Source organism: Mus caroli, chromosome 15 (assembly GCF_900094665.2).
Source record: "Mus caroli chromosome 15, CAROLI_EIJ_v1.1, whole genome shotgun sequence".
NCBI lineage: Eukaryota > Metazoa > Chordata > Mammalia > Rodentia > Muridae > Mus > Mus caroli.
Genome location: NC_034584.1, coordinates 17,040,528 through 17,066,258, shown reverse-complemented (window position 1 = coordinate 17,066,258; position 25,731 = coordinate 17,040,528). Strand labels below are relative to the sequence as shown.

General features: G+C 34.1%; 1 protein-coding gene across 3 annotated transcripts in view; it reads right to left on the bottom strand.

Moving 5' to 3' along the window:
- The window catches only part of Cdh12 (cadherin 12), a 1,068,420-nt gene that overhangs the window by 314,846 nt on the left and 727,843 nt on the right, over window positions 1-25,731 (bottom strand). For 2 of the 3 annotated variants that reach the window (XM_029469979.1, XM_021183292.2), the window contains one exon: window positions 20,982-21,386. In XM_029469979.1, coding sequence (XP_029325839.1) covers window positions 20,982-21,212 — 231 coding nt within the window. In that variant the 5' untranslated portion in view covers window positions 21,213-21,386. Of the gene's footprint in view, window positions 1-20,981; window positions 21,387-24,106; window positions 24,190-25,731 lie in introns of all 3 variants that reach the window. The other variant, XM_029469980.1, reaches the window with a different exon arrangement.

The window sequence follows — 25,731 nt, the reverse complement described above, 5'->3', positions numbered from 1 at the left end:
CATAAAGTGACAAGGATAACACTCATCAAAGTGCTAAGTGCTTAATGGAACAGGGTCTTAATATTTTTCACATATACATGATAAAGTACTAATTATGAATGTGATGATTATACTAAAGTTGGAGTTTATATCTTGTTATCTCTGTCCTTCAGCACACACACATACTTCTGATCCTTCCTAAGTTTTCACATAATTATTTATCAAAAAAGAATTTCCTAGGAACAGATTTGTTGCAGGATATTTGAACACACTGATAACTGTGAGATTGTAGGGTTTTTGTTGCTGTTTTGTTTTGTTTTGTTGTTGTTTTGTTTTGTTTTGTTTTAGTGAAATGAACACTTTCTTGTTGTGATGTGACTCAATCCTTCCCACACAGTTTTAATCCTTCTGTCTGGAATACAACACATTCTTGAAATACATCTTTAACCCCAAACAATGAAGGTAAAGTTACCTTGTAGAAGGAAGCATGGAAGTTTGAAGGAGATTTCTAATTGAGTGGCAAAGTAATAAACCGAGAAAGATTTGACAGAATAGGATATGCCCAACTCTCATGAGAATAGAGAGGAAAGTGAGACTATAAGAATGGGCGGGGGGGGGGGTATGGGGGACTTTTGGGATAGCATTGGAAATGTAATTGAGGAAAATATGTAATAAAAAATATTAAAAATTTTAAAAATGAGCTAAATACCTAAAAAAAAATGAAAAAAAAAAAAAAAAAAGAACGGGCAGTGCAGAAAGAGGCAGTTTTCCTGGGACAATTGTACAGAAAACAAGCTAGACACAGGTGAAGAAGACAGAAGAGACAGAGAATGAGAAAGAGCCAGAGATGAAAACATATTGCCCAAGGTAGTTGGAGGCCATGGAGAGCAAATCAGAAGAGTCCTAGAGGGAAGTGAGATTGAGTCAGTCAGCTTGGAGAAGAGTTTGAGGTAGAATAGCTTATTTGAATCAGCCAACCAAAGTTCAGAAAGAATTAGGGAACAGTAGCTTATTCAATGGCAAGTCTCAGAGTCTGAAAAGATTCTGGGTTTAGATTAGATTGTATGGAAATCAGAAGCTTCCAGGACTATGCCTACGTTAGTGGACCGAGGTAATATGCATCTGAGATAGCAATTACATCAGATGAATATAAGTTACATTTACAGAGGTTTTATAAATTCTGAAGATATCTAATAGAGAAAACTAACTTAATTTTGCTAAAGAGGTTTTTCTCCTGATATAAAATTTCCAGAAAATTTCCATAAGAAGATATTTTTTGAAGATCTGCCCAAGTTTAGTTTATAATGACAAAATTAAATCACTCTTATCTTTTATGTGGCTGTTTCTTGGGAAGACAGCCAAATGAAATAAATATTTTTCTGGCAGATGTATAGAAGCTACTAAAACGATTAAAAATGGCAAAAGTATTTGGTATATCTGCTTGGTCAAAGGGTGACAGAGAGAGAACACCTAAGGGACAGCTACATTAATTATCTGGAAAACATGATATCAAAGCCAATATTATGAAAAAAATGGTGGTATTTTTTGATGAATTTGATACTGAAGTGTGCAGCCTGGTAGTGGGTAAAAAATTCCCCACTTGTGTAACTTGTATGAGTTTATAGAATTCTAATACTGGGGTCATGTCATATGAGCTCCAAGCAGCTTTCTGCGTGATCTACACATCACTTTCGCCACATAAAGCACCATCTGATCTGCATTATTTGATAGTAAAAATAAATTTACTCTTATATCACAAATCACCTACATCCTAGTCAAATGAACCAGTTCAGAAAATAATACCCACGTTTAATCATGAAGACCAACACTAGACTAGGAGAAGTGGCAAAGACATATTTTCCAATACCCCGTAGACCTTGGATGATATAAATTCAGTTTCACTCAGTATCTCTCACCCTGCCAGACGCAACCACTAAGAATACATATCCATGATAGCTACAGTATACCAGGACAAGCTCGCCCATTCGACTCAGATGGCACACTGAAGCTAGCTTTCTAATGGTCTTCAAACAGTAAGAAAGAGAGTAACCTGCTTTTGTAGATCTGTACTACTGAAGTCTAAAACTGAGTAAGAGCCTCCTATAAGCTGATTTCAGCATTGAGAGTATTAAGTTTACCTCCTTATGTAAGTTTATATTTCACTCTTAAGCCAAATTTCTCAAACATCTTCTCTTTTCCATTATTAAAATCTTATTTGTTCTTGCAATACTCCCTTAGGCAGATGAATATATTAGGAGTATGCATAATTGTGAATGTAACTAATTATCTTTCCTAATTGAATTAGATGATTTTTCTACTCAATTAACTAATTAACTTGGTAACTGCTCTTAATTATTTGATCACAAAGTTTTCACTCGGTATCTATTCACTAATATAATTCATTAGAAAATTCACTAGAAAATAAAGTTCATAAAAATAAAGAGGGACTCTGAATTATGTCAATGAATATATTTCAAAATAATAAAATGATGATTTAATGATATTAAATATATACACTTTGTACCAATGACAAATAAAGTTTGATATTTTATTAAATGTATATTTGTAGATATTCTAATTAAGAGAAGGAAAACCTTAAAGGCTAGTCAAATTATCATGTTTATATATACAAATAGAAGTATAAGTAACACTTCTATTGACAGAATTTAACTGCTCCATGATGATATCTTCTATAACAGTAATTTTAATTGAAGACACACACACACACATATATTTTATTGCAAACTTCATCTTCACAGTGATATAATGTATATAAGGAAAGCAAATATAAAAACAAAATATTTAAGCCAACCAAAGAAAGATAAACTCTTTCAAATAGGTGATTATTCTCCATTGCAAAGACTAATAGTTCTTTGTTACTGTGCCAGTTTTCTACAGTTGATATTTTAGTTTTGTTAATACTGCATCAAACCTGAAGAAGCAAGCTCAATCTCTGGTGGAAAGGAATATTTACCCTAACTATGACCTTTATGATGATAGTCCCGATATTATACAATAAAATTACTTCAATTTTATAGATAGAGTTTAGTAAAGGAAAAATGCGATGGACATGGGTTTGTTTACAGAGCCTTAGAACCATGAAACTAAAAGGTACGAAGGTAAAGGTATAATAAAAACTAAAAGGTATAATCCCAAGTATGGGAGACGGTGAGATAGGAGGTCCATGAAGAGAAGGCCAGCCTAGGCAATGTCGTGAATTTCCAAAACTTAAAGCAAATAAAACAAATAATTGAAAACCTGCATCATTAGCTGCTTCTGTAGACTTTGACAGTTCTTGAAGGATTATTTGGTTGCAGTGAGTGAAGAGTGTACTCTGAAGGGCCGACATATCTCCTGTGAAGTTCAAATTCTCAGTTTATCCAGAATTATAACGTTCTATGATGAGTAAAGTAAATGGAGCGAGAATAGTGTAGTCTCTTAGTTGATCCTTAGGTTAAATGCTGCATCTATCACTTATGGACTTAATAATCTCCATAATAACTAAGATTTCCTTTCATTGCCCATCCTGAACAGTGAGTATATAGGAGTAGTGTGGTAATTCAACACAACAAACCATCACACCTGTATTTCCTTCTCAGCAAAAATAGGAAGTCCAAGTCCATGATGCTCAGAATCCCAAGTCCTTAGAGTTAGGGACAGGAAAGAGAGGGCAGATTTTAACATCCATACATGATTGTCCTCATTTCTAAGGTGGATATGCTTTTATTTCCTCAAGTCAACATTTTCTCTTAAAATATCACATAGTAAATAATTCAGGCTTTATGATCCATAGATTTTATCATAACTATAGAATTTCTCATCAGTGTGAAAAAGTCATGTAAAATATAAACAAGAGTAGCTATATGGTGATATGTGGCTCCTGGAAACATATTTCGGTATTTTTAGAAGTCTTTAATTAGATATTGACAGGTTTTGTGGCTTTGGTAAAAAATATGTGATGTGGTTTTGTCTGCATGTTTAAATTACTTTCTCTCCCCTCAGTAAGTGCTGCACTCTTTACCCTATAATATTTCTAATTCATTTGGTTCTTACCTCAGACTCCCTCGGCATATAGGCATAAACAATGCCCATGTTGTAATTTTAGTTTGTTATATCAGATTATAGTCTACCATATGTTTTCATAGAAAATCATTTTTCTATGAATGAGGGAAAATGGGTAGGAAAGGGTAGAGTGGAAGAAAAGTAAGTGGGAGGGGAAGGAATGGGAGAGGGTGATTCTCTTTAAATGTGTTCTAAAGGAAATGTTTAAGTGCATAAAAAGCGATTGTTGCTGCTCTTTAAAAAATAAATGGTTTTACAACCATTCAACACGTTTTGAATTATTATTAGTTTTTATATATATATATATATATATATATATATATATATATATACTGCTTCTGGTGCAATAGAGTACTGTAGATGCAGGCATCCACATCTTTATTAGTAGAGGGCTGTGAAACAATCAAGAGTGTTTGAGGAACTGTCTGATCATGATCATAGCATGAATAAGAAAGATATGTTTTGAAGCTGCCCAGCTTGATGCTTAAAACTTTAATCAAAGAGAATTTAGCTGTATAGTGGCAGAATGGTATAATTAATAACTTGCTGCTTTGTGATTGATTTTAAGCCTTAAGGTATACATTTTTCCTCTTATATATTATATTGGTTTTTTAAAATATCACACCAGTTTTTGAAGGTTGGCTTTAAAGGTATTTGAATCATAATTAAAAAGTAGGTGCTACCATAAATACAGGACATCATTTTAGTGCTTTGAATTAATGGTCAATAGAAAAGACATTTGTATTTTCATTGTTACCACATCCTGGGAGAGTATCATTTTAGAGTTAACATTGTAATCATTTGAAAAAGGAATCTTGACTTACAAGCTTGAATTCCTTGTATTCAATGACTAAGCCTATTATAAAAATGCAGAAATATTTTGAAACTGCTTATATCATTTCAAAATTCAACAACGCTAAACAATAAGAAATTTTGTTCCATAGATCCTTACTGCTAAATCATATTTATCTTGGAAAATGCAGCTCCAATATATAATCAATGAATTGAACTATCAACAGAATTATAGTGTGGCTGTATTAATCTGAGTAGTTATTTATATCCAATAACTGAAAGACAAGTCAATATTTCCTAGTTCAATACACTCAAGTGTATACACAATTGCCTATACTTATTTAAGTATTTCCAAAATATATTTGAAATATATTTTCTTATATTGAGTTTCAATCCTTTAATATAAGTCTAAAGTACACAATGGAGAATGTGTAGTGAGTGTAAATGATACTTTGTTCCTTAGAAAAACATTGAAAAATGAAGAGGAGAATTCTCCTTTCACTACCTCCTAAGCAAGTCACTTTTGGTAAGAAGTTATTTAAAATGCTTGCACTGTTGTGTAGAGATGTCAAAATATATTATGAAATTTAAGTAATATCTTATAGATTGCACATATTTATGAAAATTTTGTATAGAAAACCCATTCTTGAATAATCAGAAACCCCATTTCCTAACAATGATAATTCATGCCTACTCTCCAGTAAATTATAGACAGTGCCCCTTCCAAAACTAAGGGAAGAATTCTCAGAGGTTTTATATAATGGTCCTCTGAGCATGTACTGGAATCCATCTTGGCTGCTTTTGTTTCTTTCTTTTTTCCATATGGCAGTTGAAACAGACTCTATTTTTCCTGTTATAATAAAAATGATGAATCAGACTCAGGAATCTCATATCTTCTACAAACATTCATAAGACAGTGAGTGACAATATTATTGGTCACGGATAGAATGAAGCAATGTTAAAGGACAGTCACACGCTTTAATAAAGAATGTGTGTCTAAGCCTCTTATAAGCTGATTGCAGTTTTACATTATATAGTAAAGGCATTAGTCAATATCTGTGGATGATACAAATATTCTATCCCATTAGAAATATCATATCATAGAATAATTATTTTCATTCACTATTGATAAAATAAAAAACTATCATGCATCATAAGCATAGAAACCTATTTAACTATCCTCTAATCCTTCAGGGCTCAAGAACATATACATATATATATATATATATATATATATATATATATATATATATATTTTTTTTTTTTTTTTCCTTTTGGAAGGTTCTGAGTCAAGGGTGAGCAGTCTTTTAATGTTTGTGTTTGCCTGAGTGGTATAACTACAGCATATACATTCAATGATATCCAATGACTATTAATCATTTCACTACAATGTTTACTACTTCTCAATATTCTCTTCTGCTGGTGGGCTTTCCTGGATTTCCCCAAACCACATGACTTACCTCTTGCCACTTGGCACAATATAGAATTTCAACAGCACAAGTATGTAGAAAGGAATGTTATTTTTTAACCCCCCCATGATATTTTAGAGAATTTTCTTTATAAATGGTATGCTCATGTGCACATGGATACATTGCACACAGAAACATAAGCCTATCAGCTGTACTTTTTACATTGTTTCAAATGTACTTAATGTATCTTCTCTACCAATAATACTCTGTGATTTTTGATACCACACTCTCTTAGTCACCATATAAGTTGACTCACACAAGCTTAATTGTTTCATGTAGCCCATTAATATATGACTTTGAAATAGAAAAAATAGGTATTCTGGATTTTAATTAACAGAAGCCAGGCATTTATAAGTAACATGGAGGTAGAGGGAGAAGAAAAAAGATGGAACTACATTTTTTTTTCTCTTAGTGAAATGAAAAAAGAGTAGGAGATAAGCAGAGTAGAGCAAAGTAGAAATTTAAAGAAAGAAAAGCTACAATTCCCAAATTTAATGTTTTCCATATTTTTTGAAATGTTACATTTAGTGACAAGTGATTATTTTTATTCATGGTCCTGACAACTCAATTAAAGCATAGAATATATTGAACTATTGTGGTATACCTATCATGAAATAGCTATCGTGCTATTAGCAAAACATAATTGTTGAAGAGATGACATAGCATAAAATGCATATCAAATATTTGAATGGAAATTTAGCATACTGTTAATATTATGTTTATATCTCAATCAGTTTTCTACTTAAGAGTAATGCTTTCCCATCATATACAAATATACTTATTTAATTGATAGCCTCAAACTGAGATAGATCATACAATTTAAAAATAGGTTTAAGAGTCGTGAGATTTACGTAAATATCAGGCTTATCTAAAAAGACTGAACAACGGCAGCCAAAGTGATTCTTTCTGAGATTTGCTGCAGAAATAGCAGGTAGCTAAAGATGTTGTGATGAACAGAGTAAGCCTTTTTGGTATCAGCAAAGATTGAAATGTTTTCTTTCCTTTTTTCTTTTTTGTTAGAACACTCTAATAGATTGCAAAGCTTCATAGGTACATAAGTGATGTAGGAGTCAAGTATGAGGTTTGAAATAATCAAGTAATGCCAAAGCTTCCTTTTATGTGCATTTTGAATTTAAATGGGAGTTTTTCATTTCTATCAAAACCATTATATCTGAATGCCAGTGGTGTAGCACTTTAGACATAGCTTGAGACACACTTCTGTGAAGACTGAGTTGGTATTATGAACCTTGAATCTTTGATGAACAGGAATCTCTCTGATGGTAAGAGCTCATTCATTAGGAGTCAAAATAACAATATAAGCCACATTGTGAGCTCCTCATAAAACAGTATGTCTGAGGAATCAAGAAAGTCAAAATGCAGCTGAAAAATATCAATCCCTGTAAATTGGATTGTACTTACATGAATATAATTTCTTACTTAATTTTTTTTGCTGTTAGGGCTATAAAGAGTCTTTCTGTTATTAACTGTTCATTTAAAGAAGAATTTAAAATGACAAACTATTTTAATGAGGTCATTTCTATTAACATAAGATAATGTCCATCTGTCTTATTTTTAACCAATCTGAAGCTTAAACAGTTATAATCATTCTAATGAGCTGCCTTGGCTTTCTACATGTGACAACTTCCTGTGTATGTTTTTCATTATTATTCACTGAGAAACTTACAGATTCCACACTCATTTAAAGATCACGGTAGTTATTCAGGCATTATGACATACACTAATCACAATGCTGAGAAAGTTCATGAATGCATTTTTTTTATTGATAGTCACCAAAATTTACAACTGAATTGTCTCCTCTAAGATCATGTTTTCAAAGATTATTCCCCAGTGTGTGTTGTTATTTTGTGGACTGTGAAAACTTACGGAAGTGGCACTTGGTGGGCAAAAGTAAGCCACTATGAAAAAGCCATCAAAGATTTTAGTCCCCATCCCACCCCACTCTTTTGGATGAACTTTTCAGCTTGCTTTCTCTGTTCCCTGCGTATATGATGTGAATAGTTTCTACCACACATTCAAGCTCCCTTAGCTGCTGCCACACCCTGTGGTTTTCCTATTATAATAGATTTTGCACTTCTGAAAATAGGAGCTCCAAAAAATCCACCACCACCACCACCACCACCACCATCACCACCACTACCACCACCATCACCATCACCACCACCACCACCACCACCACCAACAACAACAAACAAACACACCAAAAATCAAACAAAGACAAAACACTCCTTTTCTCTTCTGTTATCATGATGAATATTGTAAGCACTACAGTAGCTCATGGGAACATTAGTGTTCACTGGTCCATTGTCTACTGATAGCCTTCTCCATTTTAGTACATTTTTGTCTACACCACCTAAGCAGTCCATAAGGAGAGAAGAAAGTCTCTTACCTTGGCTTTTGAAGCAGAAGAAAAGCCTCATGTTGAAGCTGAATTTTCCAAGTTAATTTTTTTTAAAGGTCACCTTTGTCACAGTTGCAGTAAAGGCTTAAGAAGGATAAATATTTTCCCTCAATAGAATGAAAACCACTGTTCTCTTTTGAAACCTAACATTTCCTTGGACAGATATAGGACTACGTTACAAAGGCATAATGACACTCCAGGAAGATAGACTCATCCTAAGCCCTGCTAAAGAGATAGGGGGACTAATTAGCCTGTATCAAGATAATGTACTTTTCCTTCACAGAGTTCTTTCTCTCTAATACAATAGTTTACATAGTCACATTCTTGTGGCTTTACAAATCTGCCTACCTTCCTGCATTACATATTCAGAAAAGTGTAATGTTTTCATTGCATGTTTCTACTTCTTTCCCTAACATTTTGAGATTTCTTTTTTCTTTCCCTAAGGCCCCCTTTCCCCCTTGTGGCACGATGTACACCACTTGTCTCATCTTCATGCTGACTTGGCTCTATGGGAATTTTTGTCTTTCTCTGCTGCCCACCTTGGGATTTTCTCCTCTTTCTTACTTGTCACTTTTGTTTAGTTTTTAAAATTGTTGTTCTTCCTGTTTTTTTTAAATTTATTTTGAGATAGTGTCTCACTATGTAAACTTCACAGGCCTTAAACCCAGAGAGATATACCTTCTTCCAGTTCCTGAGCACTGCCGTTAAAGGTGTGTACCATCATGGCCAGCTGAGGAGTGGTCTTTAAAACAGTAATAAAATTATTCTGGAATTTCTGTTTTACTTTGTTCTTCAATTATTTTAGGATTAAAACTATGAATCCCAAAAGGGAGAGCTGATTTCCCAGTATGAATGACTTTAAGTGTGATTAGTAAACCTTCATTTTTTTCCTAGCAGATTAATAAACCATCTTTCATTATTTCAGTGACTTGTTCTTGGAATATGTGTGTCAATTACATTGCTCCAAATATATTGTTTTCTCTGATAGTATTTTGCATGTTTCTATGATTTTTGTACTTTAGTGAAAATAAGGCAATATATGTGATTGAGTTAAAGAAATTACCCTTCTTCATGTGTCTGGGCCATACCTAATCTGTTAGAATATCTAATAAAAAGTTGATTGTTCCTAAGAACAAGAAAGAATATATGGTGCTGGGAAAAAATGTAATTTTTTTTCCTGGGCTTTTAACCTATTGTCTTACCCCATGCATTTCAGTTTTTCATTTTCCAGCTCTCCCTCTCTCTTTCTCTTCTCTCTTCTCTTCTCTTCTCTTCTCTTCTCTTCTCTTCTCTTCTCTTCTCTTCTCTTCTCTTCTCTTCTCTTCTCTTCTCTTNTCTCTCTCTCTCTCTCTCTCTCTCTCTCTCTCTCTCTCTCTCTCTCCTCTCTTTCTCTTCTCTCTCCTCTATCTCTCTTCTCGCTCCTCCTCCTCCTCTCTTTCACTTTCTCTCTCACCCCTCACCCTCCACATTATTCACTCTTTTTGTCTAATTTTGTGAAGTATCTTAACTCCCCAGGTGTTGTTATAAAAAAAAGTTTCTCAAGAAACAGAATTGAGGATAAGATTCTGGTTTGTGTCTGAGGTTCTGAAAATAGTTTTCTGCTGCTGTTGTTATATTTAAGCATCTGTTTTGTCTGAGTCTCATCCTAGCTAGCACTCAGAGTTTGTTGACAGGGTAAATTGGCAACAGCATCAAGATAATCTCTACCAGGCTCCAAAGATAAGGGTCTAGACAGCCATCTACTATGTATCACTAAAGCACACGTCTTAAACTAGTAATCATAGTAAAACTGATTGATTTAAAATTCACATGGTTAGGCAAAGGAAAAAAATATGATGCACCGAAGAAACTGGTTTCCAGCTCAATAGTCATCTACGACCTGCAATTCTTCCTTCGTAAAAGTTCCCCATTATATCCTCATGTGTGTATATGTGTGTGTGTGTGTGTGTGTGTGTATGCTAAAAAGCAAAAAACAAGAAACAAACAAGAAAAACAAACCAACATAACTCTAATGTTATCCTTATTGACTAAACTGAAACTCAAATTGAGTTTTCAACATGACAGTGTCTTCTTATAAAGAAGAGTTATGACTGGCCAGAAGTGGGACTCACAGTGTTAGAGTGGAGATGAGAGAGGAGACCCAATGAATCTGAGAACATTGAGTTCCTAAAGTTTGATGAGGCTTCTTTCCCAGTAGAACTAGCCTCTGTACTTCACATGAAGAAATTAACCTGCATTGCCTAAGGGAATGGTAATGGCCTCCCCTCAAGCAGTTTATTGGCATGACTGCTGAGTTTCTAACTCACTACTTCTTTGATTCTAGTTCTGTTAGTGGAGTTATGACCCACTTTACTTCTAAAGGTAAAAAGTAATATGCCATTCACAAGAGGCACCAAAAGAACTGTTTTTTTTAATTTATATGCATAAAATTATGAAGAATACATATGGGTTTATTAAGATACTGCAAGTGTAGAATACTGGGGAATCGAAAATAAAGATGATAAAATGAATCTACTAGCACTGGGACAGTTAGCAGAAAGTCTGCATTTAATTCTCTATGTTGTAAAGTTTGAATTCTGATTTTTTTACATCCTTCCTTGAATGAAACATGCAATAAAATATTACCCAATTAAAATGAATGTAATATGCTGACTTGCCTTGGTTTATTGAAGAGAAAATTATTTAAATGCTTAAGGAAAGTGTTATTTACAGGGAAATTTTTATATTTCTATTTACCCATCTATGGAGGGACACCGAAAATTCCTTTTCCTATCATTGTGGGAAACATACTCTGTAGATAAAATCCAACGTTCAAGTGATCAGTTTCTATAGAGTGACCTTAGACTGTGATTGGATTAGGAAACTTGAATAGGTTATGATTAATTGGATCTCTGAATGACAGAGCAAAATGAAATATTCTCAATATGAGCACAAAGCTTATTTTGTCACCCTAAAGGTAACTAATGAAAAGAACCAGGGGGATTTTATGACAGTCAGACCTTAGGCATTATCTAGGTGATCACCCTCTTCCTAGGAACAAGACAGAAGAAGCTAACATATACTGCTCATATTAAAAGTACCAATACTAACATAAATAACTTTAATTTCTTATTTGACTCATATAGCTAAGAAATGTGTATGTAAACTGAAAACAAAACAAAACAAAAACAAAAGAAATCCAAAAAATAAAAGACATAAAAGGCTTAAAATGAAGAGCCGTCGATATCATAATTTTGTTGCACTTGGCACTCTTTCAGTCTCAAAACTTATTGAATGAAATGATGTCTGAGGCCATTTGACGAAGAACCATATTGTATACCTATATATTTACATTACTAGTCATTCTCAACTCTCTCCAAAGTGACCTGTAGTCCTTTAGTACCATAATTGTATATACTTCCAACAACAACAAAATGTCATCTACCATTTGAGTGACAGAAAATGGCTATGAAGGTATATTAATTATAAAAGAGCCAAATTGCTACTCTGTTCTCTAAAGAACACAGAGCTCATGAAGCTTAGGTGATAAATGGAGCTTAACTCGTCTATTACATGGCTGTTACTATTGTTCCCACCCCTTTCTAATCTACTCACTCTTCCAATCTAAAATTTACCATTGAAATAATTAGCCTTGGAGGATAATAGGATCTCCAAATGACTTGCCTGATCCACGGAGCAAGTGCTACTATGGTGAGAAAGGTAAAGTGCAAACCATTAGTATGGGTGAGTTCCTACAGGGCTTACAATGATTAATACTATCAACAAGGACTTGAAAGACATGGGGCTGGTGATCAGATCCCCATTCAACTTTCCTGTTTGGCCTGTGGAGAAGACAGATGGGTTTTGGATAATGACAATGGATTATCATAAACTTAACCAGGTGGTGATTCCAATTGTAGCAACTGTACCAGATGTGATTTCATTGCTAGAACAATTAGCATATCCCCTGGTACCTGGCCTAAGCTATTTATATAGAAAATGCATGTTTTAGTACTGTGGGAAAATAACTAAATTAGCAGTTTGCTTCTGGATTGTAAGGCCTACTGACTAAACCTACTATCCTCTCTTTTGAGTGTATTAATTCCCAACTTCTGTATGTTAATAAAGTTCACAGATATTTTGATCATATTTTCCTTTATTAGGCAACATGATACCTCATATACAGATAATGTTTTGCTGATTGAATATTGAGAATCAAAGGTAGCACATATTCTATACTTTTAATAATTTATCTATGAATAGGATATGATATAAAGGTGGCAAATGGTCAAAAGACTTCTACATAATTGAAATCTCTAGGCATTTCGAGAGTAATGAAACATCTCAGCTAAAATAATACTGTTCCTTGTGATGTTTTCTGACCAAAAGAATGGCATGGAATGTACTTACCATGCATGTCTGTGTGCATGTAGGCATGTGTGTGTACATGTGCATGTGTGAATGCATGTCTGTGTGTGTGTATATGTGGTCTCAGAAATGAAATTTTCCTTTCCTTGAAGTTACTAGTTCTTTGACTAAGTGAAAATTTCCCCCTTTCACAGTAACATGCCCATCAATATTGCCATCCCAGTCTTGATTGCACAGGCATTCCTAAGAGATCCTGTCCTATAACAGATTTAAAGATATTCTTCCCCTACATTTTTTCTACAACCTCTTCTCCTATGTTCCCTAGTCAGAGATGCAATAACAGTGATATAACTTTATCTGTTGGGCTGTTATTCTTTACAGTGTTTCCAGTTGTGGTTTTCTGTGATGGCCTCTAATTTGATATAAAGAGAGATAAGTTACACTTATCCAGGGGAGGTAGTTCTGCATAAAGTGTGCGTTGGGCTGTTCACTAAATTTACAAGTTGATAACCACAGATCAGTTCATCTTCCAGCCCTCATCATATCCTCTTCACAAATGTTTTTTTCAATAGATATAAGATTATACAGAGATCCACAATTGTCTCCCTAGAGCAAATTATGGTTTTTTGATCAAGCATACTGTAAAGTGCATACAGTATTGCATTATGATCAACAAAATTGGTGTATATTCTGATCTATATCCCTTCTATTCCTAATACATACACTAAATGTAATTCATACTTATGTTTTAAGGCTGACTGTCTGGGATTGGATAATTTATAGAGGATGTAATCTCTATGGAAGAAAAATTCTCCTTTTCTCAGCAGCCAATGAGTTCTTTAGCTCTTCATCCAAGGATGGGACTTTATGAAATTTCTTCAATCAAAGATTACATATAAATTGGTGTACATTTACGAGTGTTTTTTAGACCACATTGATGAGAGATGTAATATACAAAGAGCACTGACATGTGTAAAACATGCTATCTGGAAGCAGAGTTCCTGATTCTTCATGCTTACCATTTTTTTTAATCTCTAGTTTTGTTATGCTCCCTAAGCCCTGGGTGTGCAGATTGCCTTGTAGATGAATCTATTGGGATTGAACAAAACACAGTCACTTTTTTTTCTCTGAAATTTTATTGTTATGAGTTTCTGTAATAGTATATCCACCTGTTGCACAAAAAACATTCTTTAAAGAGAGGTAAGGCTGCATTTATCTTTAGGTATAAATATACAGGATTAAAATTTGTATAATAGATTATAGTTGAAGTTATAATTATTTAGGGCAATGACAGTAGTAGGCTATTCTTTAAAGTCCATGCCATTCCCAGCAATAAGTAGTCAGTTTTCTAGGTTTAAAGTACCAGACATTAATTTCCTCCTACTGGGACTGCTTTAGCTCTATAAGTCTGATGTTGGTTAATCCCAAGATAAAATTGCTTTATTTACACTTTTACTTACTTATTGGTCCTATCTTCTGGTTCTGGTCATTGCTATGAGCCACCATCTTTATATCTTGGTAGAAATATTGAATTCTTTCCTCCCTTGGTAGCTTTTATATCATCTTGTTATACTATGAGATCTAATTTTCAGGGAGGATTCTTCCAGTTCAGGTTCAGCTCAATTCCTTCAAGTCCTGTGTCTGTCAAGTGTGATGTTATAGGCAGTACGGTTTTAACTTCAAGTTCTAAGAGGTAGTAATAGCAGTAGCAATACCCTACATTGTTTTTGGAGTGTCTTGACTCCTCTGATCAACAACTCCAATGAATTTTGTTATTTTTATCACTGGGGTTTTCCTTGGAAAGAGCACTGGGCCCCATGTTTCATAATACTATTAAAATAAATTTATATAAATATGCACATATAAATATATATGCAATAAAACTATTTTTTAATAAACATGAGATGTTGTTTCCCTACCGCTTTTTTCAAAAATCTTTAGAGTAATTAATCTCTCCCTATTCCTTTGTATTATCCTCTCTCTGCTTTTAATGCCCCATCTCCTGTTGTTGTTTTTGCCCCTTTCCCCTACTGGTCCCCTGTCTAGAGATCCTTCTGCCACCATTCCCACTTAGTTCATCTTTACTTGCCCATGTTCAGTGGTTATTCCAGATTATATACACTCCCATATAAAGATTTAGACCTATGGCACATAACAAGAAAAAACATTCAGTGTTTCTGACTGAGTCTGGTTTAACTCAATCTATATATTATTTTTGAGGTTTATCTATGTATAAACTTCGTTCTATTACTCTTAGTATAATTCCATTGTGAATACATACCACATTTTCACTACCTATTCATGAGTTGAAGACTGATTCCATTTCCCAGCTATTATGAATAAAGTGACAATAAACAAGGCTGAACAAGTGTCTTTGCAGTAGGACATTGGGTCTTTGGGAGACATGTCAAGGAGGAATATTAACTAGTAATGTGATAGTCCTATTTTTAGCTTTGGGGAAGTTATTCCTCAGTGACATCTACAGTAACTTTTTTGGTTTACAATTTCATCAATAGGGAATCAGCCTCATCAGCCTTTGTTGTCTGTTACAAGAAAGTGTAATTTACATAGTCTTCTGAGGCAAAGGCTAATGCATCTGTTCTTGTATGTAGGATAGCTGTGTCATGTTAGGTATATTTATGACTTTGTTAAGTCATAATTTTAAATGGTATTCTATAGACGTTGATCCTCCAAACATGATCCTTCTGAGCATAATACTACCTACCTAGATACAAAAATTGAACACTATTATGATCTGTGACTTCATATTTTTAAAAATTAGGTTTATACTCCAGGAGCACTAAAATAGGGTACTAGGATGAATATGGTCTTTGAAGGCTGAGGTCTTACAAAAGCTTCTCACATTCCACCCATTGTGAAAAAATAAATAAACAAATTCTTAAGCCTCATCCCAGGTTCTCTCACATCTGTGAAGCCTTTCTTGAATTCCTCAATGTTATGTATCTAATCACATCCTATCCAGTATCAAAACAATCTCAAAAAATAAAATAAAATCTGTCCATTGTCCTGACAGAAAATTATTAAAATTTTATCACTTGAGAAAAAGATATTTTTTACTGCAATGAAGTTTGATTATTTGACTTAATACATAGTTTTATAATTTGTTGTCTGTTGACATTACTTTATTTTTAAAGCCCTAGTTTTCTTATGTTTAAAATGCAGATACTAATAAAAATCTTCATAATTCTATTTTGAAGGTTATGCAAGTTTATCTATTAAAGCAATTAAAATAGTGCCCAAAGGAAGCATTTAATAAATTTACCTATTATAATTGCAACCTGGGGACCTTCAAATTTCCATTTATCCTCACATGGCTTAATATTGTCTCAAGTGATAATGCATTCTACATCAACAATTTTTCACGAAATGGTGATGGATCTGAAAGCATAGCCTACATGTGATTTAATTTTGTATATTTCTTTTAGAAAATAAAATTTGAGGAAATACTGTTAGTTGTAGCCCATCCAGTTGTTAAAATGACAAGTCAGTAATTTCTGTAAAAATAAATGAACAGTAGTTTCTAGAAGCATACGCCAAGGCTCTGTCAAAACAGTTTTATAGACATGCAGTTACTTCAACTTGGGCAAATCCAAGTAATTATTGGTTAATGTGCATTTGCTCATAGTTTCTTGATTTTATTACTTTCCTTTCTTTTTTTCTTGTGCTTTAATTGATAAAACTGCAGACTGTATTTTCAGTTAAAGTATATATTAAATTACAAAAAAATATATAAAATCTTAGATTCAGCTTGAGTATTTTACTAAAACAAAACCTTATTTTGTGGAAATGACTGTCATTTGCATTGGATATTCCTCTATTTTCTTCAAATAGAGATACACTAATATTCATCATAATGTAATGCCATTATATAACTGTCCTTGAATATGTGCCAACCTTAGTATCTTCCAATATTAAAATCTAAAATTATCGATGCTTTTTTTATAATGACATCTAAACGATGCAAGCTTTTCACTTTATGAGATTACATGAGGCCATTTTTTGAGTATAGATAAATTAAACTAATTATCTCTCCTAAGATGTGATTTCCAATGGAAGACATCTGATGATCATATTTTTCATTTATGTTTTTCTTATTATATATATAATATATTTATATATATTTATTTATTATATAATATTGTATATATATTATATATATAATTAATCTTTTTATAAGCAATCTCAAAGCTGTTTTTAGAAAGAGAAAGAATGTAAATATACTTATTGCCACGTCCTCCAGTTGGGTCTCCTTGTCAGGCTGAAAAAGAGTCTGTAAGCACTCAAGGAGGAAAAGAGTGTCAAGGAAACTCACCTCCTGGAGCTTTGGTGTTCTCATTTACCCATATACTCATACTCTATTCCCTTGTTACTCTGGTGTATGGATCTATGAGCTCTCTTTTAATATTTTATTATAAATGCCTTTTAAGATTAAATTCTGTTATAATTATGTCTTCCCATTGTTCAAAGGTCCCAGAAGCCTGCGAGCTTAGAATCCTGTAAGAATGCAGTAAGGAAGTTAACCTATTCAGTAACTAATTAAGCCTTACAAAAGATGGAGCCAGTAGCTCAGAGCTGGTCTACTAAGGACAGTAGCAAATCACACCCAATCAAGGGACTACCATGAAAGAGCCAGAGAATCCCACTGAGATAGAAATCTTCAGTACAGGCTTCATTACATATTAGAAGCAAATTGGTGAATTCTTCTGTAGACCCAGGAAATAGGGTGTTGGGGTATTGCAGTATTCATGAAAAGGTCTGCTAGTGCAGAACCCCTGATGGTGGGTTTAACTAGTTTACACCTGGCTCCCTTCTTTTGTGGCAGCAGCCTGGTCCCCACCTTCTTTTGATGTATATATACATTCCTTTTGTATTGTGTCACTGTAACTTGGTGGATTTTATTTTGCCTGGTTTCTTGTTATTTCTTTGGTATAAAAAGTTTGATGCTTGACCTGACAAAACATTCAGATTCTAAACAATCTCACGTATTGATCTGTCTGTCACCCACCGAGGCCATGCCCACCTGCCCCAGAGACCCATTCCATGCAGACAAAGGGACCCAGGGGGTCTGTGGCAATTTATGTCTGTTTACACACATGCATACAATGCCTTCAATTAGTTTCTATGTTGTCATAATTCTATTCCCAAATCCAAGAACATCAACACAGGGTTATTTAAACTTTAATTTTTTTGTTTTGTTTTGTTTTTAAGAAATCTAGGTAACTATTGTTTCATTGCATTAGAAATGCATCTTGGCATGAAAACTATGTGTACCTATTACCAATGTGAGGTCTCATACCAGTAGAAAATGGTAATATTTAGATGCAATAGACTAAATATTAAACCTACATTTTAAAAAATCCTATTTATAAATAATGTATCCTTTAGTCATAAAAGTTCCAAAGATAAAATTCTAAAATATTAAGGAAAAATTTCAAAACTACATCCCTAGATTGATTTCATTTGTAGTCATTGGAAGAGGAAATGAACCTGTACAAAGACAACATAAAATTTGTCTAAAAGCATTTACTGTATCACCTACAGTTATTATAATTAAAGGCTATATATCTGACTTAGTCAAAAACAAAAGACTATAATGGAAATTTCAGGCAATGACAATAAACATATACAGAGCTATAGTAGTTGATGTCTGTGGAGTAGAGTTGGAAAGGTATACTCTTCTGTCATTACTCTGAATTTCGAACCTTATTAAATGAACAAAAAATTAAACCAGATGGAATTATCTTACCCTTTGATAACATTGAGGGATCAGAAAAGCAGACACTATATGCACTATATTCAGGGTAGTGCATTTGAGCTATTTCCTCAAGAGTGTATAAGAGAGATTTGTGGTTAGAGCTAATGTAAGCACTGACAGTAACTCATTCTGAATTGGACTCTTTGTTGTCAGTGTCCCACCACCTGGTTCATCAATCTTTTATGGTCTGCCCAGCTTCTGGGTTTTCATAATGCTTAGCGTAAATAATGATCAACTATCATGACTTCTATACTTAGTTCTGAATTGCTCTGTTGCTTCTCTTGCAACTTCTGTTTATAGTTACATGTTAACCTAAGTTCATGCCTTTCTATCAGCATGTTGCATTCATATATTTATACATTTATTTACATGTGTGTGTTTATCGGTATATGTTTGTGTGTATTATTAATAACCAATGAGAAAGAACCCACAAATTTGAGATGAAGGGAGGGACAACATAGAGAGTTGGCAAAGAAAGCAATGTAATTATACTAGTATCAAAATTAAAATCAAGTTAACAGCTTTTTAAATAAACAATTCATACAATCGAAGTTTTTGTTTGTTTTGTTTTTTGGGTTTTGTGTGTGTGTGTGTGTGTGTTTAAAAAACATACTTTCTGTATATTCAGAAATGGGTAAAATTGTAGCAAATAAAAGTAAAGGGAAATATTTATACAGTTTCTAGACTTTTGTTGTAAAAATGCTTTGTATGAATTCTCCACAGTCATAAAGAACTTTAGAGTTATTTCTTCTTAAGCAGGGATTTTAGAAATCATTCAAGATTCACTAAAGGAAAGTATGGTAGCCAATGACTGAATCTCCAGTGGGGGTGAAGATCTAATATTCTATTTTTCTGGAAAATCTTTTGATAATGGGAATATGAATTACCCTTTAGGAAGGAGGGAACTTTTATATATATAAGGAGGAAAGTGTGCTCAGTATACGACATGCTAGGGAGACAGCTAGGCTAATTCTGCCCCCTAGCTCCATCCCCATAATTAAATCTAAGGGTGAATAAAATTTGACTGAGTTTTCCCATTTTTCTCAGAAGGTCAAAAGGGTGTTTGTTTGTTTGTTTGTTTTGTTTTGTTTGTTTGTTTGTTTATATTTCCTGTCTCTTGTTGACTGTGCTGTTCAGAACATAGCAATCCTTTCTCTGATTCTTAAGGCCTCTACACTCTTCACTAGAGGCACGTGACCATCTGTTGCCATGTGGCAGACGTCTGTGTCATCAGCTCAAAAGCATGACACTTTTTGTTGTGCTGCCTTGTTTTGTTTATCTTTATTATTCTTCTCTCCTCGACTCTTCTTTTCTGGGCAATGACACAGTTGATGAGATTTACTGCTTGTCTGCCTTAGGGTGTTTTTCTTTTAAACTCTAGTAAAATTGTTCCTGGACCAAAAAAAGTCGATAAAAAGAAGTACTGTACAAACAAGACTGAGGGTGTAACAAGAGTACTGCCAAGCAGGGTGAGCTGTGTTTGATCCCAGAACCTACAGTTTACTGAGACAGTAGGTTCACCCAAAGTGTTCTCTGGCCACTACATATATTCTTTGATACTTATGTTCAGACAGAGGCACACATACAATCAATCAATCAATCAATCAATCAATCAATCAATCAATAAGGTTTAGAGAACTATTGCTGAGGCATAAGCAAGATACTACAAACATATTAAAAATAAACTGTATATAGTTGTTACATTTTAAAGGGAAAGCATTAGAGACATAGTAAGATTCTGAAAGCATACCAATGATAGTATTTATATGTGGAGATTTGCCCTTGAACCTGGAAATGGACAGAAACTACAGGCTGTCTGTGAACAATAATGCACTATGCCTATAATGCTTAATGTAGTATAAGAATTTTAATTTTTTGTCCTCAAAAGTGGAAATGAAAATATAAACTACTTTTATCAAAATATTGGGAGAATTTGAAAATAGAAGCAAAGAGAGGAAATGGGATATTGTAAAGCTTACCAAGGCCAGAGTCAGGAAGAGAAACCAAGTCTGTTGGATTTCAATTACAGTGGTCTAGTCACTGGTTTGTTCAACTCCTGTGCAAAACATCCATACACAATACACACTCTTTACTCCCCCTTCCTACCAAGTGGTTGTCAAAAAAAACATGGCATTACCTTCCCCACATATTGAGGTTCGGAGCCCATGTACTCTTCCAGCACAAAAAACTGATTCCATACCCAGCCACGTTTAACTCGTTGGAAATGGGATCGTCTCCCCGAAAGGTGGATAACATTTTCTTTTGGTTCTGTGGCTAAAGTCTGTTGGGGCTGTGGCTGAAGTGGTGTTAGGAGACCTCCATCAAACAGGATCCAGAGAAGCAGGTATAAAGAGTTCCTTGTAAGCATTGGCAAAGGCTTTCTCCTACAGAAGAGTAATAAATACTCCGGTATTTAATGGAGAGTCGTGGGATCCAGGGTTGAGGTGTCTGATCACTGGGCTTTCTCTTTTAGTGCAGGGACAGGAATTCACACATTGATGCTTTGGAAGTTTCTGGTTTATGACATTCCATCTAAGGAGACCTACAAAATAGATAAACAAACATACATTAATTGTATGAAACCTCAGGGTGACTTTCATACAAAATATTGTTACATCTGCTAATGTTTATAAAAACAGAAAGAATGCTAAATTAATTACTTGGTGTATGGTTGATCCTCTTCAACCTATTACAGTTTAGATTAATTACCTCAAATTTTATGCATACTTAAAATTTTCCATTACAATGAAGAAAAGGGTGTATTTTAAACAAGATTAGTATAATTTATATTAATTGATCACCCTAAAGAGGGAAGAAAATGATATTATAAGAATGAATTGCTGAGTTAGGGTAGCATTTGTACTTCATCTTCTGCATGGGTATCATTGTTTCTGCATAGCTATCACGTGAGTTTGAAATTTAAAGCAGCTCAAGTGTTCCTTCTAGTAGGCAACAGACACGGCCCATGTATTTTCATAACAAGGAATGATAATGTAAAAAGTCTTCAAGCATTCACAAGACGTTTTTGTCATGGCTAAATAGACAACGGTTGAAAACAGACAATTGAGATAAAAGAATTGAAATACTCTTAAAGTCAGAAAATTGAAAAGATTATTCCATCAAGTTTGAAGATAAATCAAAAACAAACAAACAAACAAACAAAAAGAATGGTATTTCTGCAATGGAAATAATTAACAGGTTACACCATATATATGTATATATTTTTTTAAAGGTTTTTCTATTCTTTGTAAACAAAAACCAGTGAATGTATGGGAATTGTTTCATATATATTGCATGTCTAACAGGGAAAAATAGAGTCCTGTTGAATTATGCATTTAAGTGCAAGGAGCTTGTATACTTTTATCATAGTAAGCATTTTGAGTAATAGGAAATGTTTCGTAAGTAAAATTAACTGGGTGAGTATAAGGACAAGTGTTTATAACCCCGAGTCCTTCATGAAGATTCTTGTGGCATATCTGTGCTGTAACCTCAGTGTTAGGGGGAAGGATAATGAGTTGCTGAGTTAGAGTAGCATTTGAAGTTCATCCTTCTGCATGGCTATCTATGAGATGGGTAGCTCCATGACCAGACAATGTAACCAAAATGGGAAGTCCTGTGCTTCAGGAATACACAGAAATAAGGAATACAGTACTGTTTGGATAACTACAACATGTAAGCATTGATATTAAAGATGACACAATCTTTTGCTTCAGTTAAGGAGGAAACAGGAGGATTATAAATTGAAAAAAGTAACAGAGACCAAATTATATCAATTTAAAAATCTATATAGCACATTCTGGTAAAAGGTGCTTTCTGTAGCAAAGTGTTTGCACTAGCCAGTGTAGTGATAGACACAGAGATAGGTAGATGGATACACAGATAGATAGATAGATAGATAGATAGATAGATAGATACATATATACATACATACATACATACATACATACATACATAGAATTTTGTCAGCCTGTCAGCTGTAATTCAGCTCCAAACTTATTCAATTATGGATCATTCCATGCTGTCAAAAATACTCTTCATAAATGTTCTAATTTAAACATTTGCTATAGTAACCGGTTACTATGAATGAGATTAAGCATGTGGTGGACAGTGCTCTAGAGACCTCCTCTGAGTACATTCTACATGGGCACTTCTGAAAGCAAAAACTTAAGCAGGATGTGGTATTTTGTGTAATATATAATTGTGACTCTTTGGCTTGACAAATTCAAAATTATTAGTATCTTACCAACTCTTTCAATTCTGAACAAGAAAATGTTCATATAATGCTGACATATTATCCAATCCAATACGGCAACCACTTGCATTAATTAGGCTGCTTGTTTGAAATTTAGGAAGCAGTTATCAAAATATTAACCCTTTTTAAAATTACTTCATACACAATATATGCTATGCAATATGTCACTACAATTGCTTATTACATGTTAACACAATGTGACTCTTATTTAGATACATTCACTCACATACACAGACATATGCGTGTGCGCATGTACACACACACACACAGACACACAGATACACACACACACACACACACACACACACACACACATATATATATATATATATATACATATACAAACACATATACATATACAGTTATAGAGATAGATATACTCTTGTTTACATTTGCTATTTTAGTAACTAGAACATTAAAATTAGGTACACAGCTCACATTTATGGCTTATGCTACTTTCCGTTGGATAGTACTGCTTAAAATGTAGGATAATCCGAAGCTATGCCTTCAGCTTCTATATAATAATTTTAAGCTTAACATTCACAATTAATATCTAGCATAAACTGCATCATGTCTATGATCATATTCACCAGAAATTCAGTGAACATTTGCTTCTAGTTTTTACTTGTTGGCAGTGGCTAAAACACATATTTCTCTCATATATTTTCAAATTGAATTTGCTAAGCTGAAAAGTATTTTATAAGAAATCATGATTGCAATTTTGTCCTTTAGACAAAATAGAATGCTATATATTATCACGAGGTTCACATATACTAGAATTTCAGAAAAGTCCAGAGAGGAACACAGTGCTGCTGACCTCAGACATGAATCTCTCTTGTTCCTTTCAGACTTTACTACACACACTACCATTATAATTTGTTTTGTCCATTCCCTATGTTTTCCTGCTTCCTTGTTCTCTTTTTCTTAGCTTGGCTGGCTGTCCTAAGATACATCTCTCCTGTCAGAGTAGTTGTCTTTTTATCTTAAAGTAGAAAGCTATAAAGTCTCACCTCTAACTGATGAGATACAGATCCAATGATGGCTATTTTGGGAAAGAGAGTCAGGATTCCTCAGAAAGACAGCCCCTGAGAGTCTACTCATATCCATAAACATATCAGTAGCACAAAGTCAAATCAGTGAGTTCCAAGAGGGAGAACTAGTGAGGAAGGGACAGAGGGAGGGAGAGGAAGAGGGAGGGAGGGATGGTAGGGGGAGGGAGGGAGAGAGGGAAGGAGAGATAGAGGGAAGGAAAACATGAAAGAGAGAGAGCACATGAAGTTTAGAGTGCAAACTATAAACATGATGAGTAGATTAGGTGATTTATTGAAGGGCATGGATAGAGTATGGATTTGATCAAAATATATTATATTCATGGTGAAATTCTCAAACAAAAATACACTGCTATATTTTTCACAATACTTGCTAGTTGATTTATTTTTATATCATTGCTAGTGATATACATAATCTACACATAATCTTATATCTTTATATCAATCTACCACTTTAATATAAGTGTTTTCCACATGTAGAGATATTAACTCATATTACAGTTGACAACCATGAATATAACAGTCCATGTAGAGAACCATGACTTTGAACACAAACACTTTATTTTTAATGCTACTACTATCAAGGGAACATTCATATGCTTATCTTTGCTCATTCTTTGGGGTATACTATATAGAGAAGAAAAGCTACAAGGAGAAGTGGTATCTGTTTTAATTTTCTTCTCCATGATCTACAGTATTCTAACAGTAACCCTTAGTGAATAACTTGGCTGAAGAAGAAATATTGTAGAAAAGAGACACCAGTTTCATTCTGCATGTGGCAAGCAGCATGTTTAAATTCCTGGACTTGAAGGGATGTCCATGTGGCCCACACCTTTAGTTCCCATGCATGGCAGGTGGAGGCAGAGGGATCAGGGCCATTGTTAGTTGCATAGGGGATTCAAGATCAAAGTGGGCATTTCACATGAGAACCTAACACAAAACAGAGGAAAGTGTTGACCAACTTCCCTTTCCCCTACGAGAAAGGTCAGTTAACTATTCTTATGACTGAAATTCCATATGTATCTTATCTCAGCCTCTCAGTTTTCTAAAAGTTAAAAATGGCCACCACAATATGAAAAAACTAGATGCCCCAGAGTTCCCAGGGACTAAACTACCAACCAAAGAGTACACATGGAGGGACCCATGGCTGCAGCTGCATATGTAGCAGAGGATGGCTTTGTTGGACATCAATAGGAGGAGAGGCCTTTGGTCCTGTGAAGGCTCGATGACACAGTGTAGAGGAATGCCAGGGCAAGGAAGCAGGAGTGGGTGGGTGTTTAAGCAGAAAGAGGGGGGATGGGATAGGGGGGGTTCAGAGGGGAAACAAGGAAAGGGGATAACATTTGAAATGTAAAGAAAGAAAGTATCTAGTTAAAAAAAATGGCTATGGGCACTATTAGGAGAAAAGTCAGACATCCTCCCTTTTGGCTATAATAGAAATAAACCAACTTTTCATTTTCTTTGGATATATAGGAATATTGTGTTGGCAAGACTATGGAACTAACTATCCAGACAGTATATTATTGGTTCTAGTAAGTATCCATTAAGTATCTGTGGTAAAAAAAAAAAAAAAAGTAATTTATCAG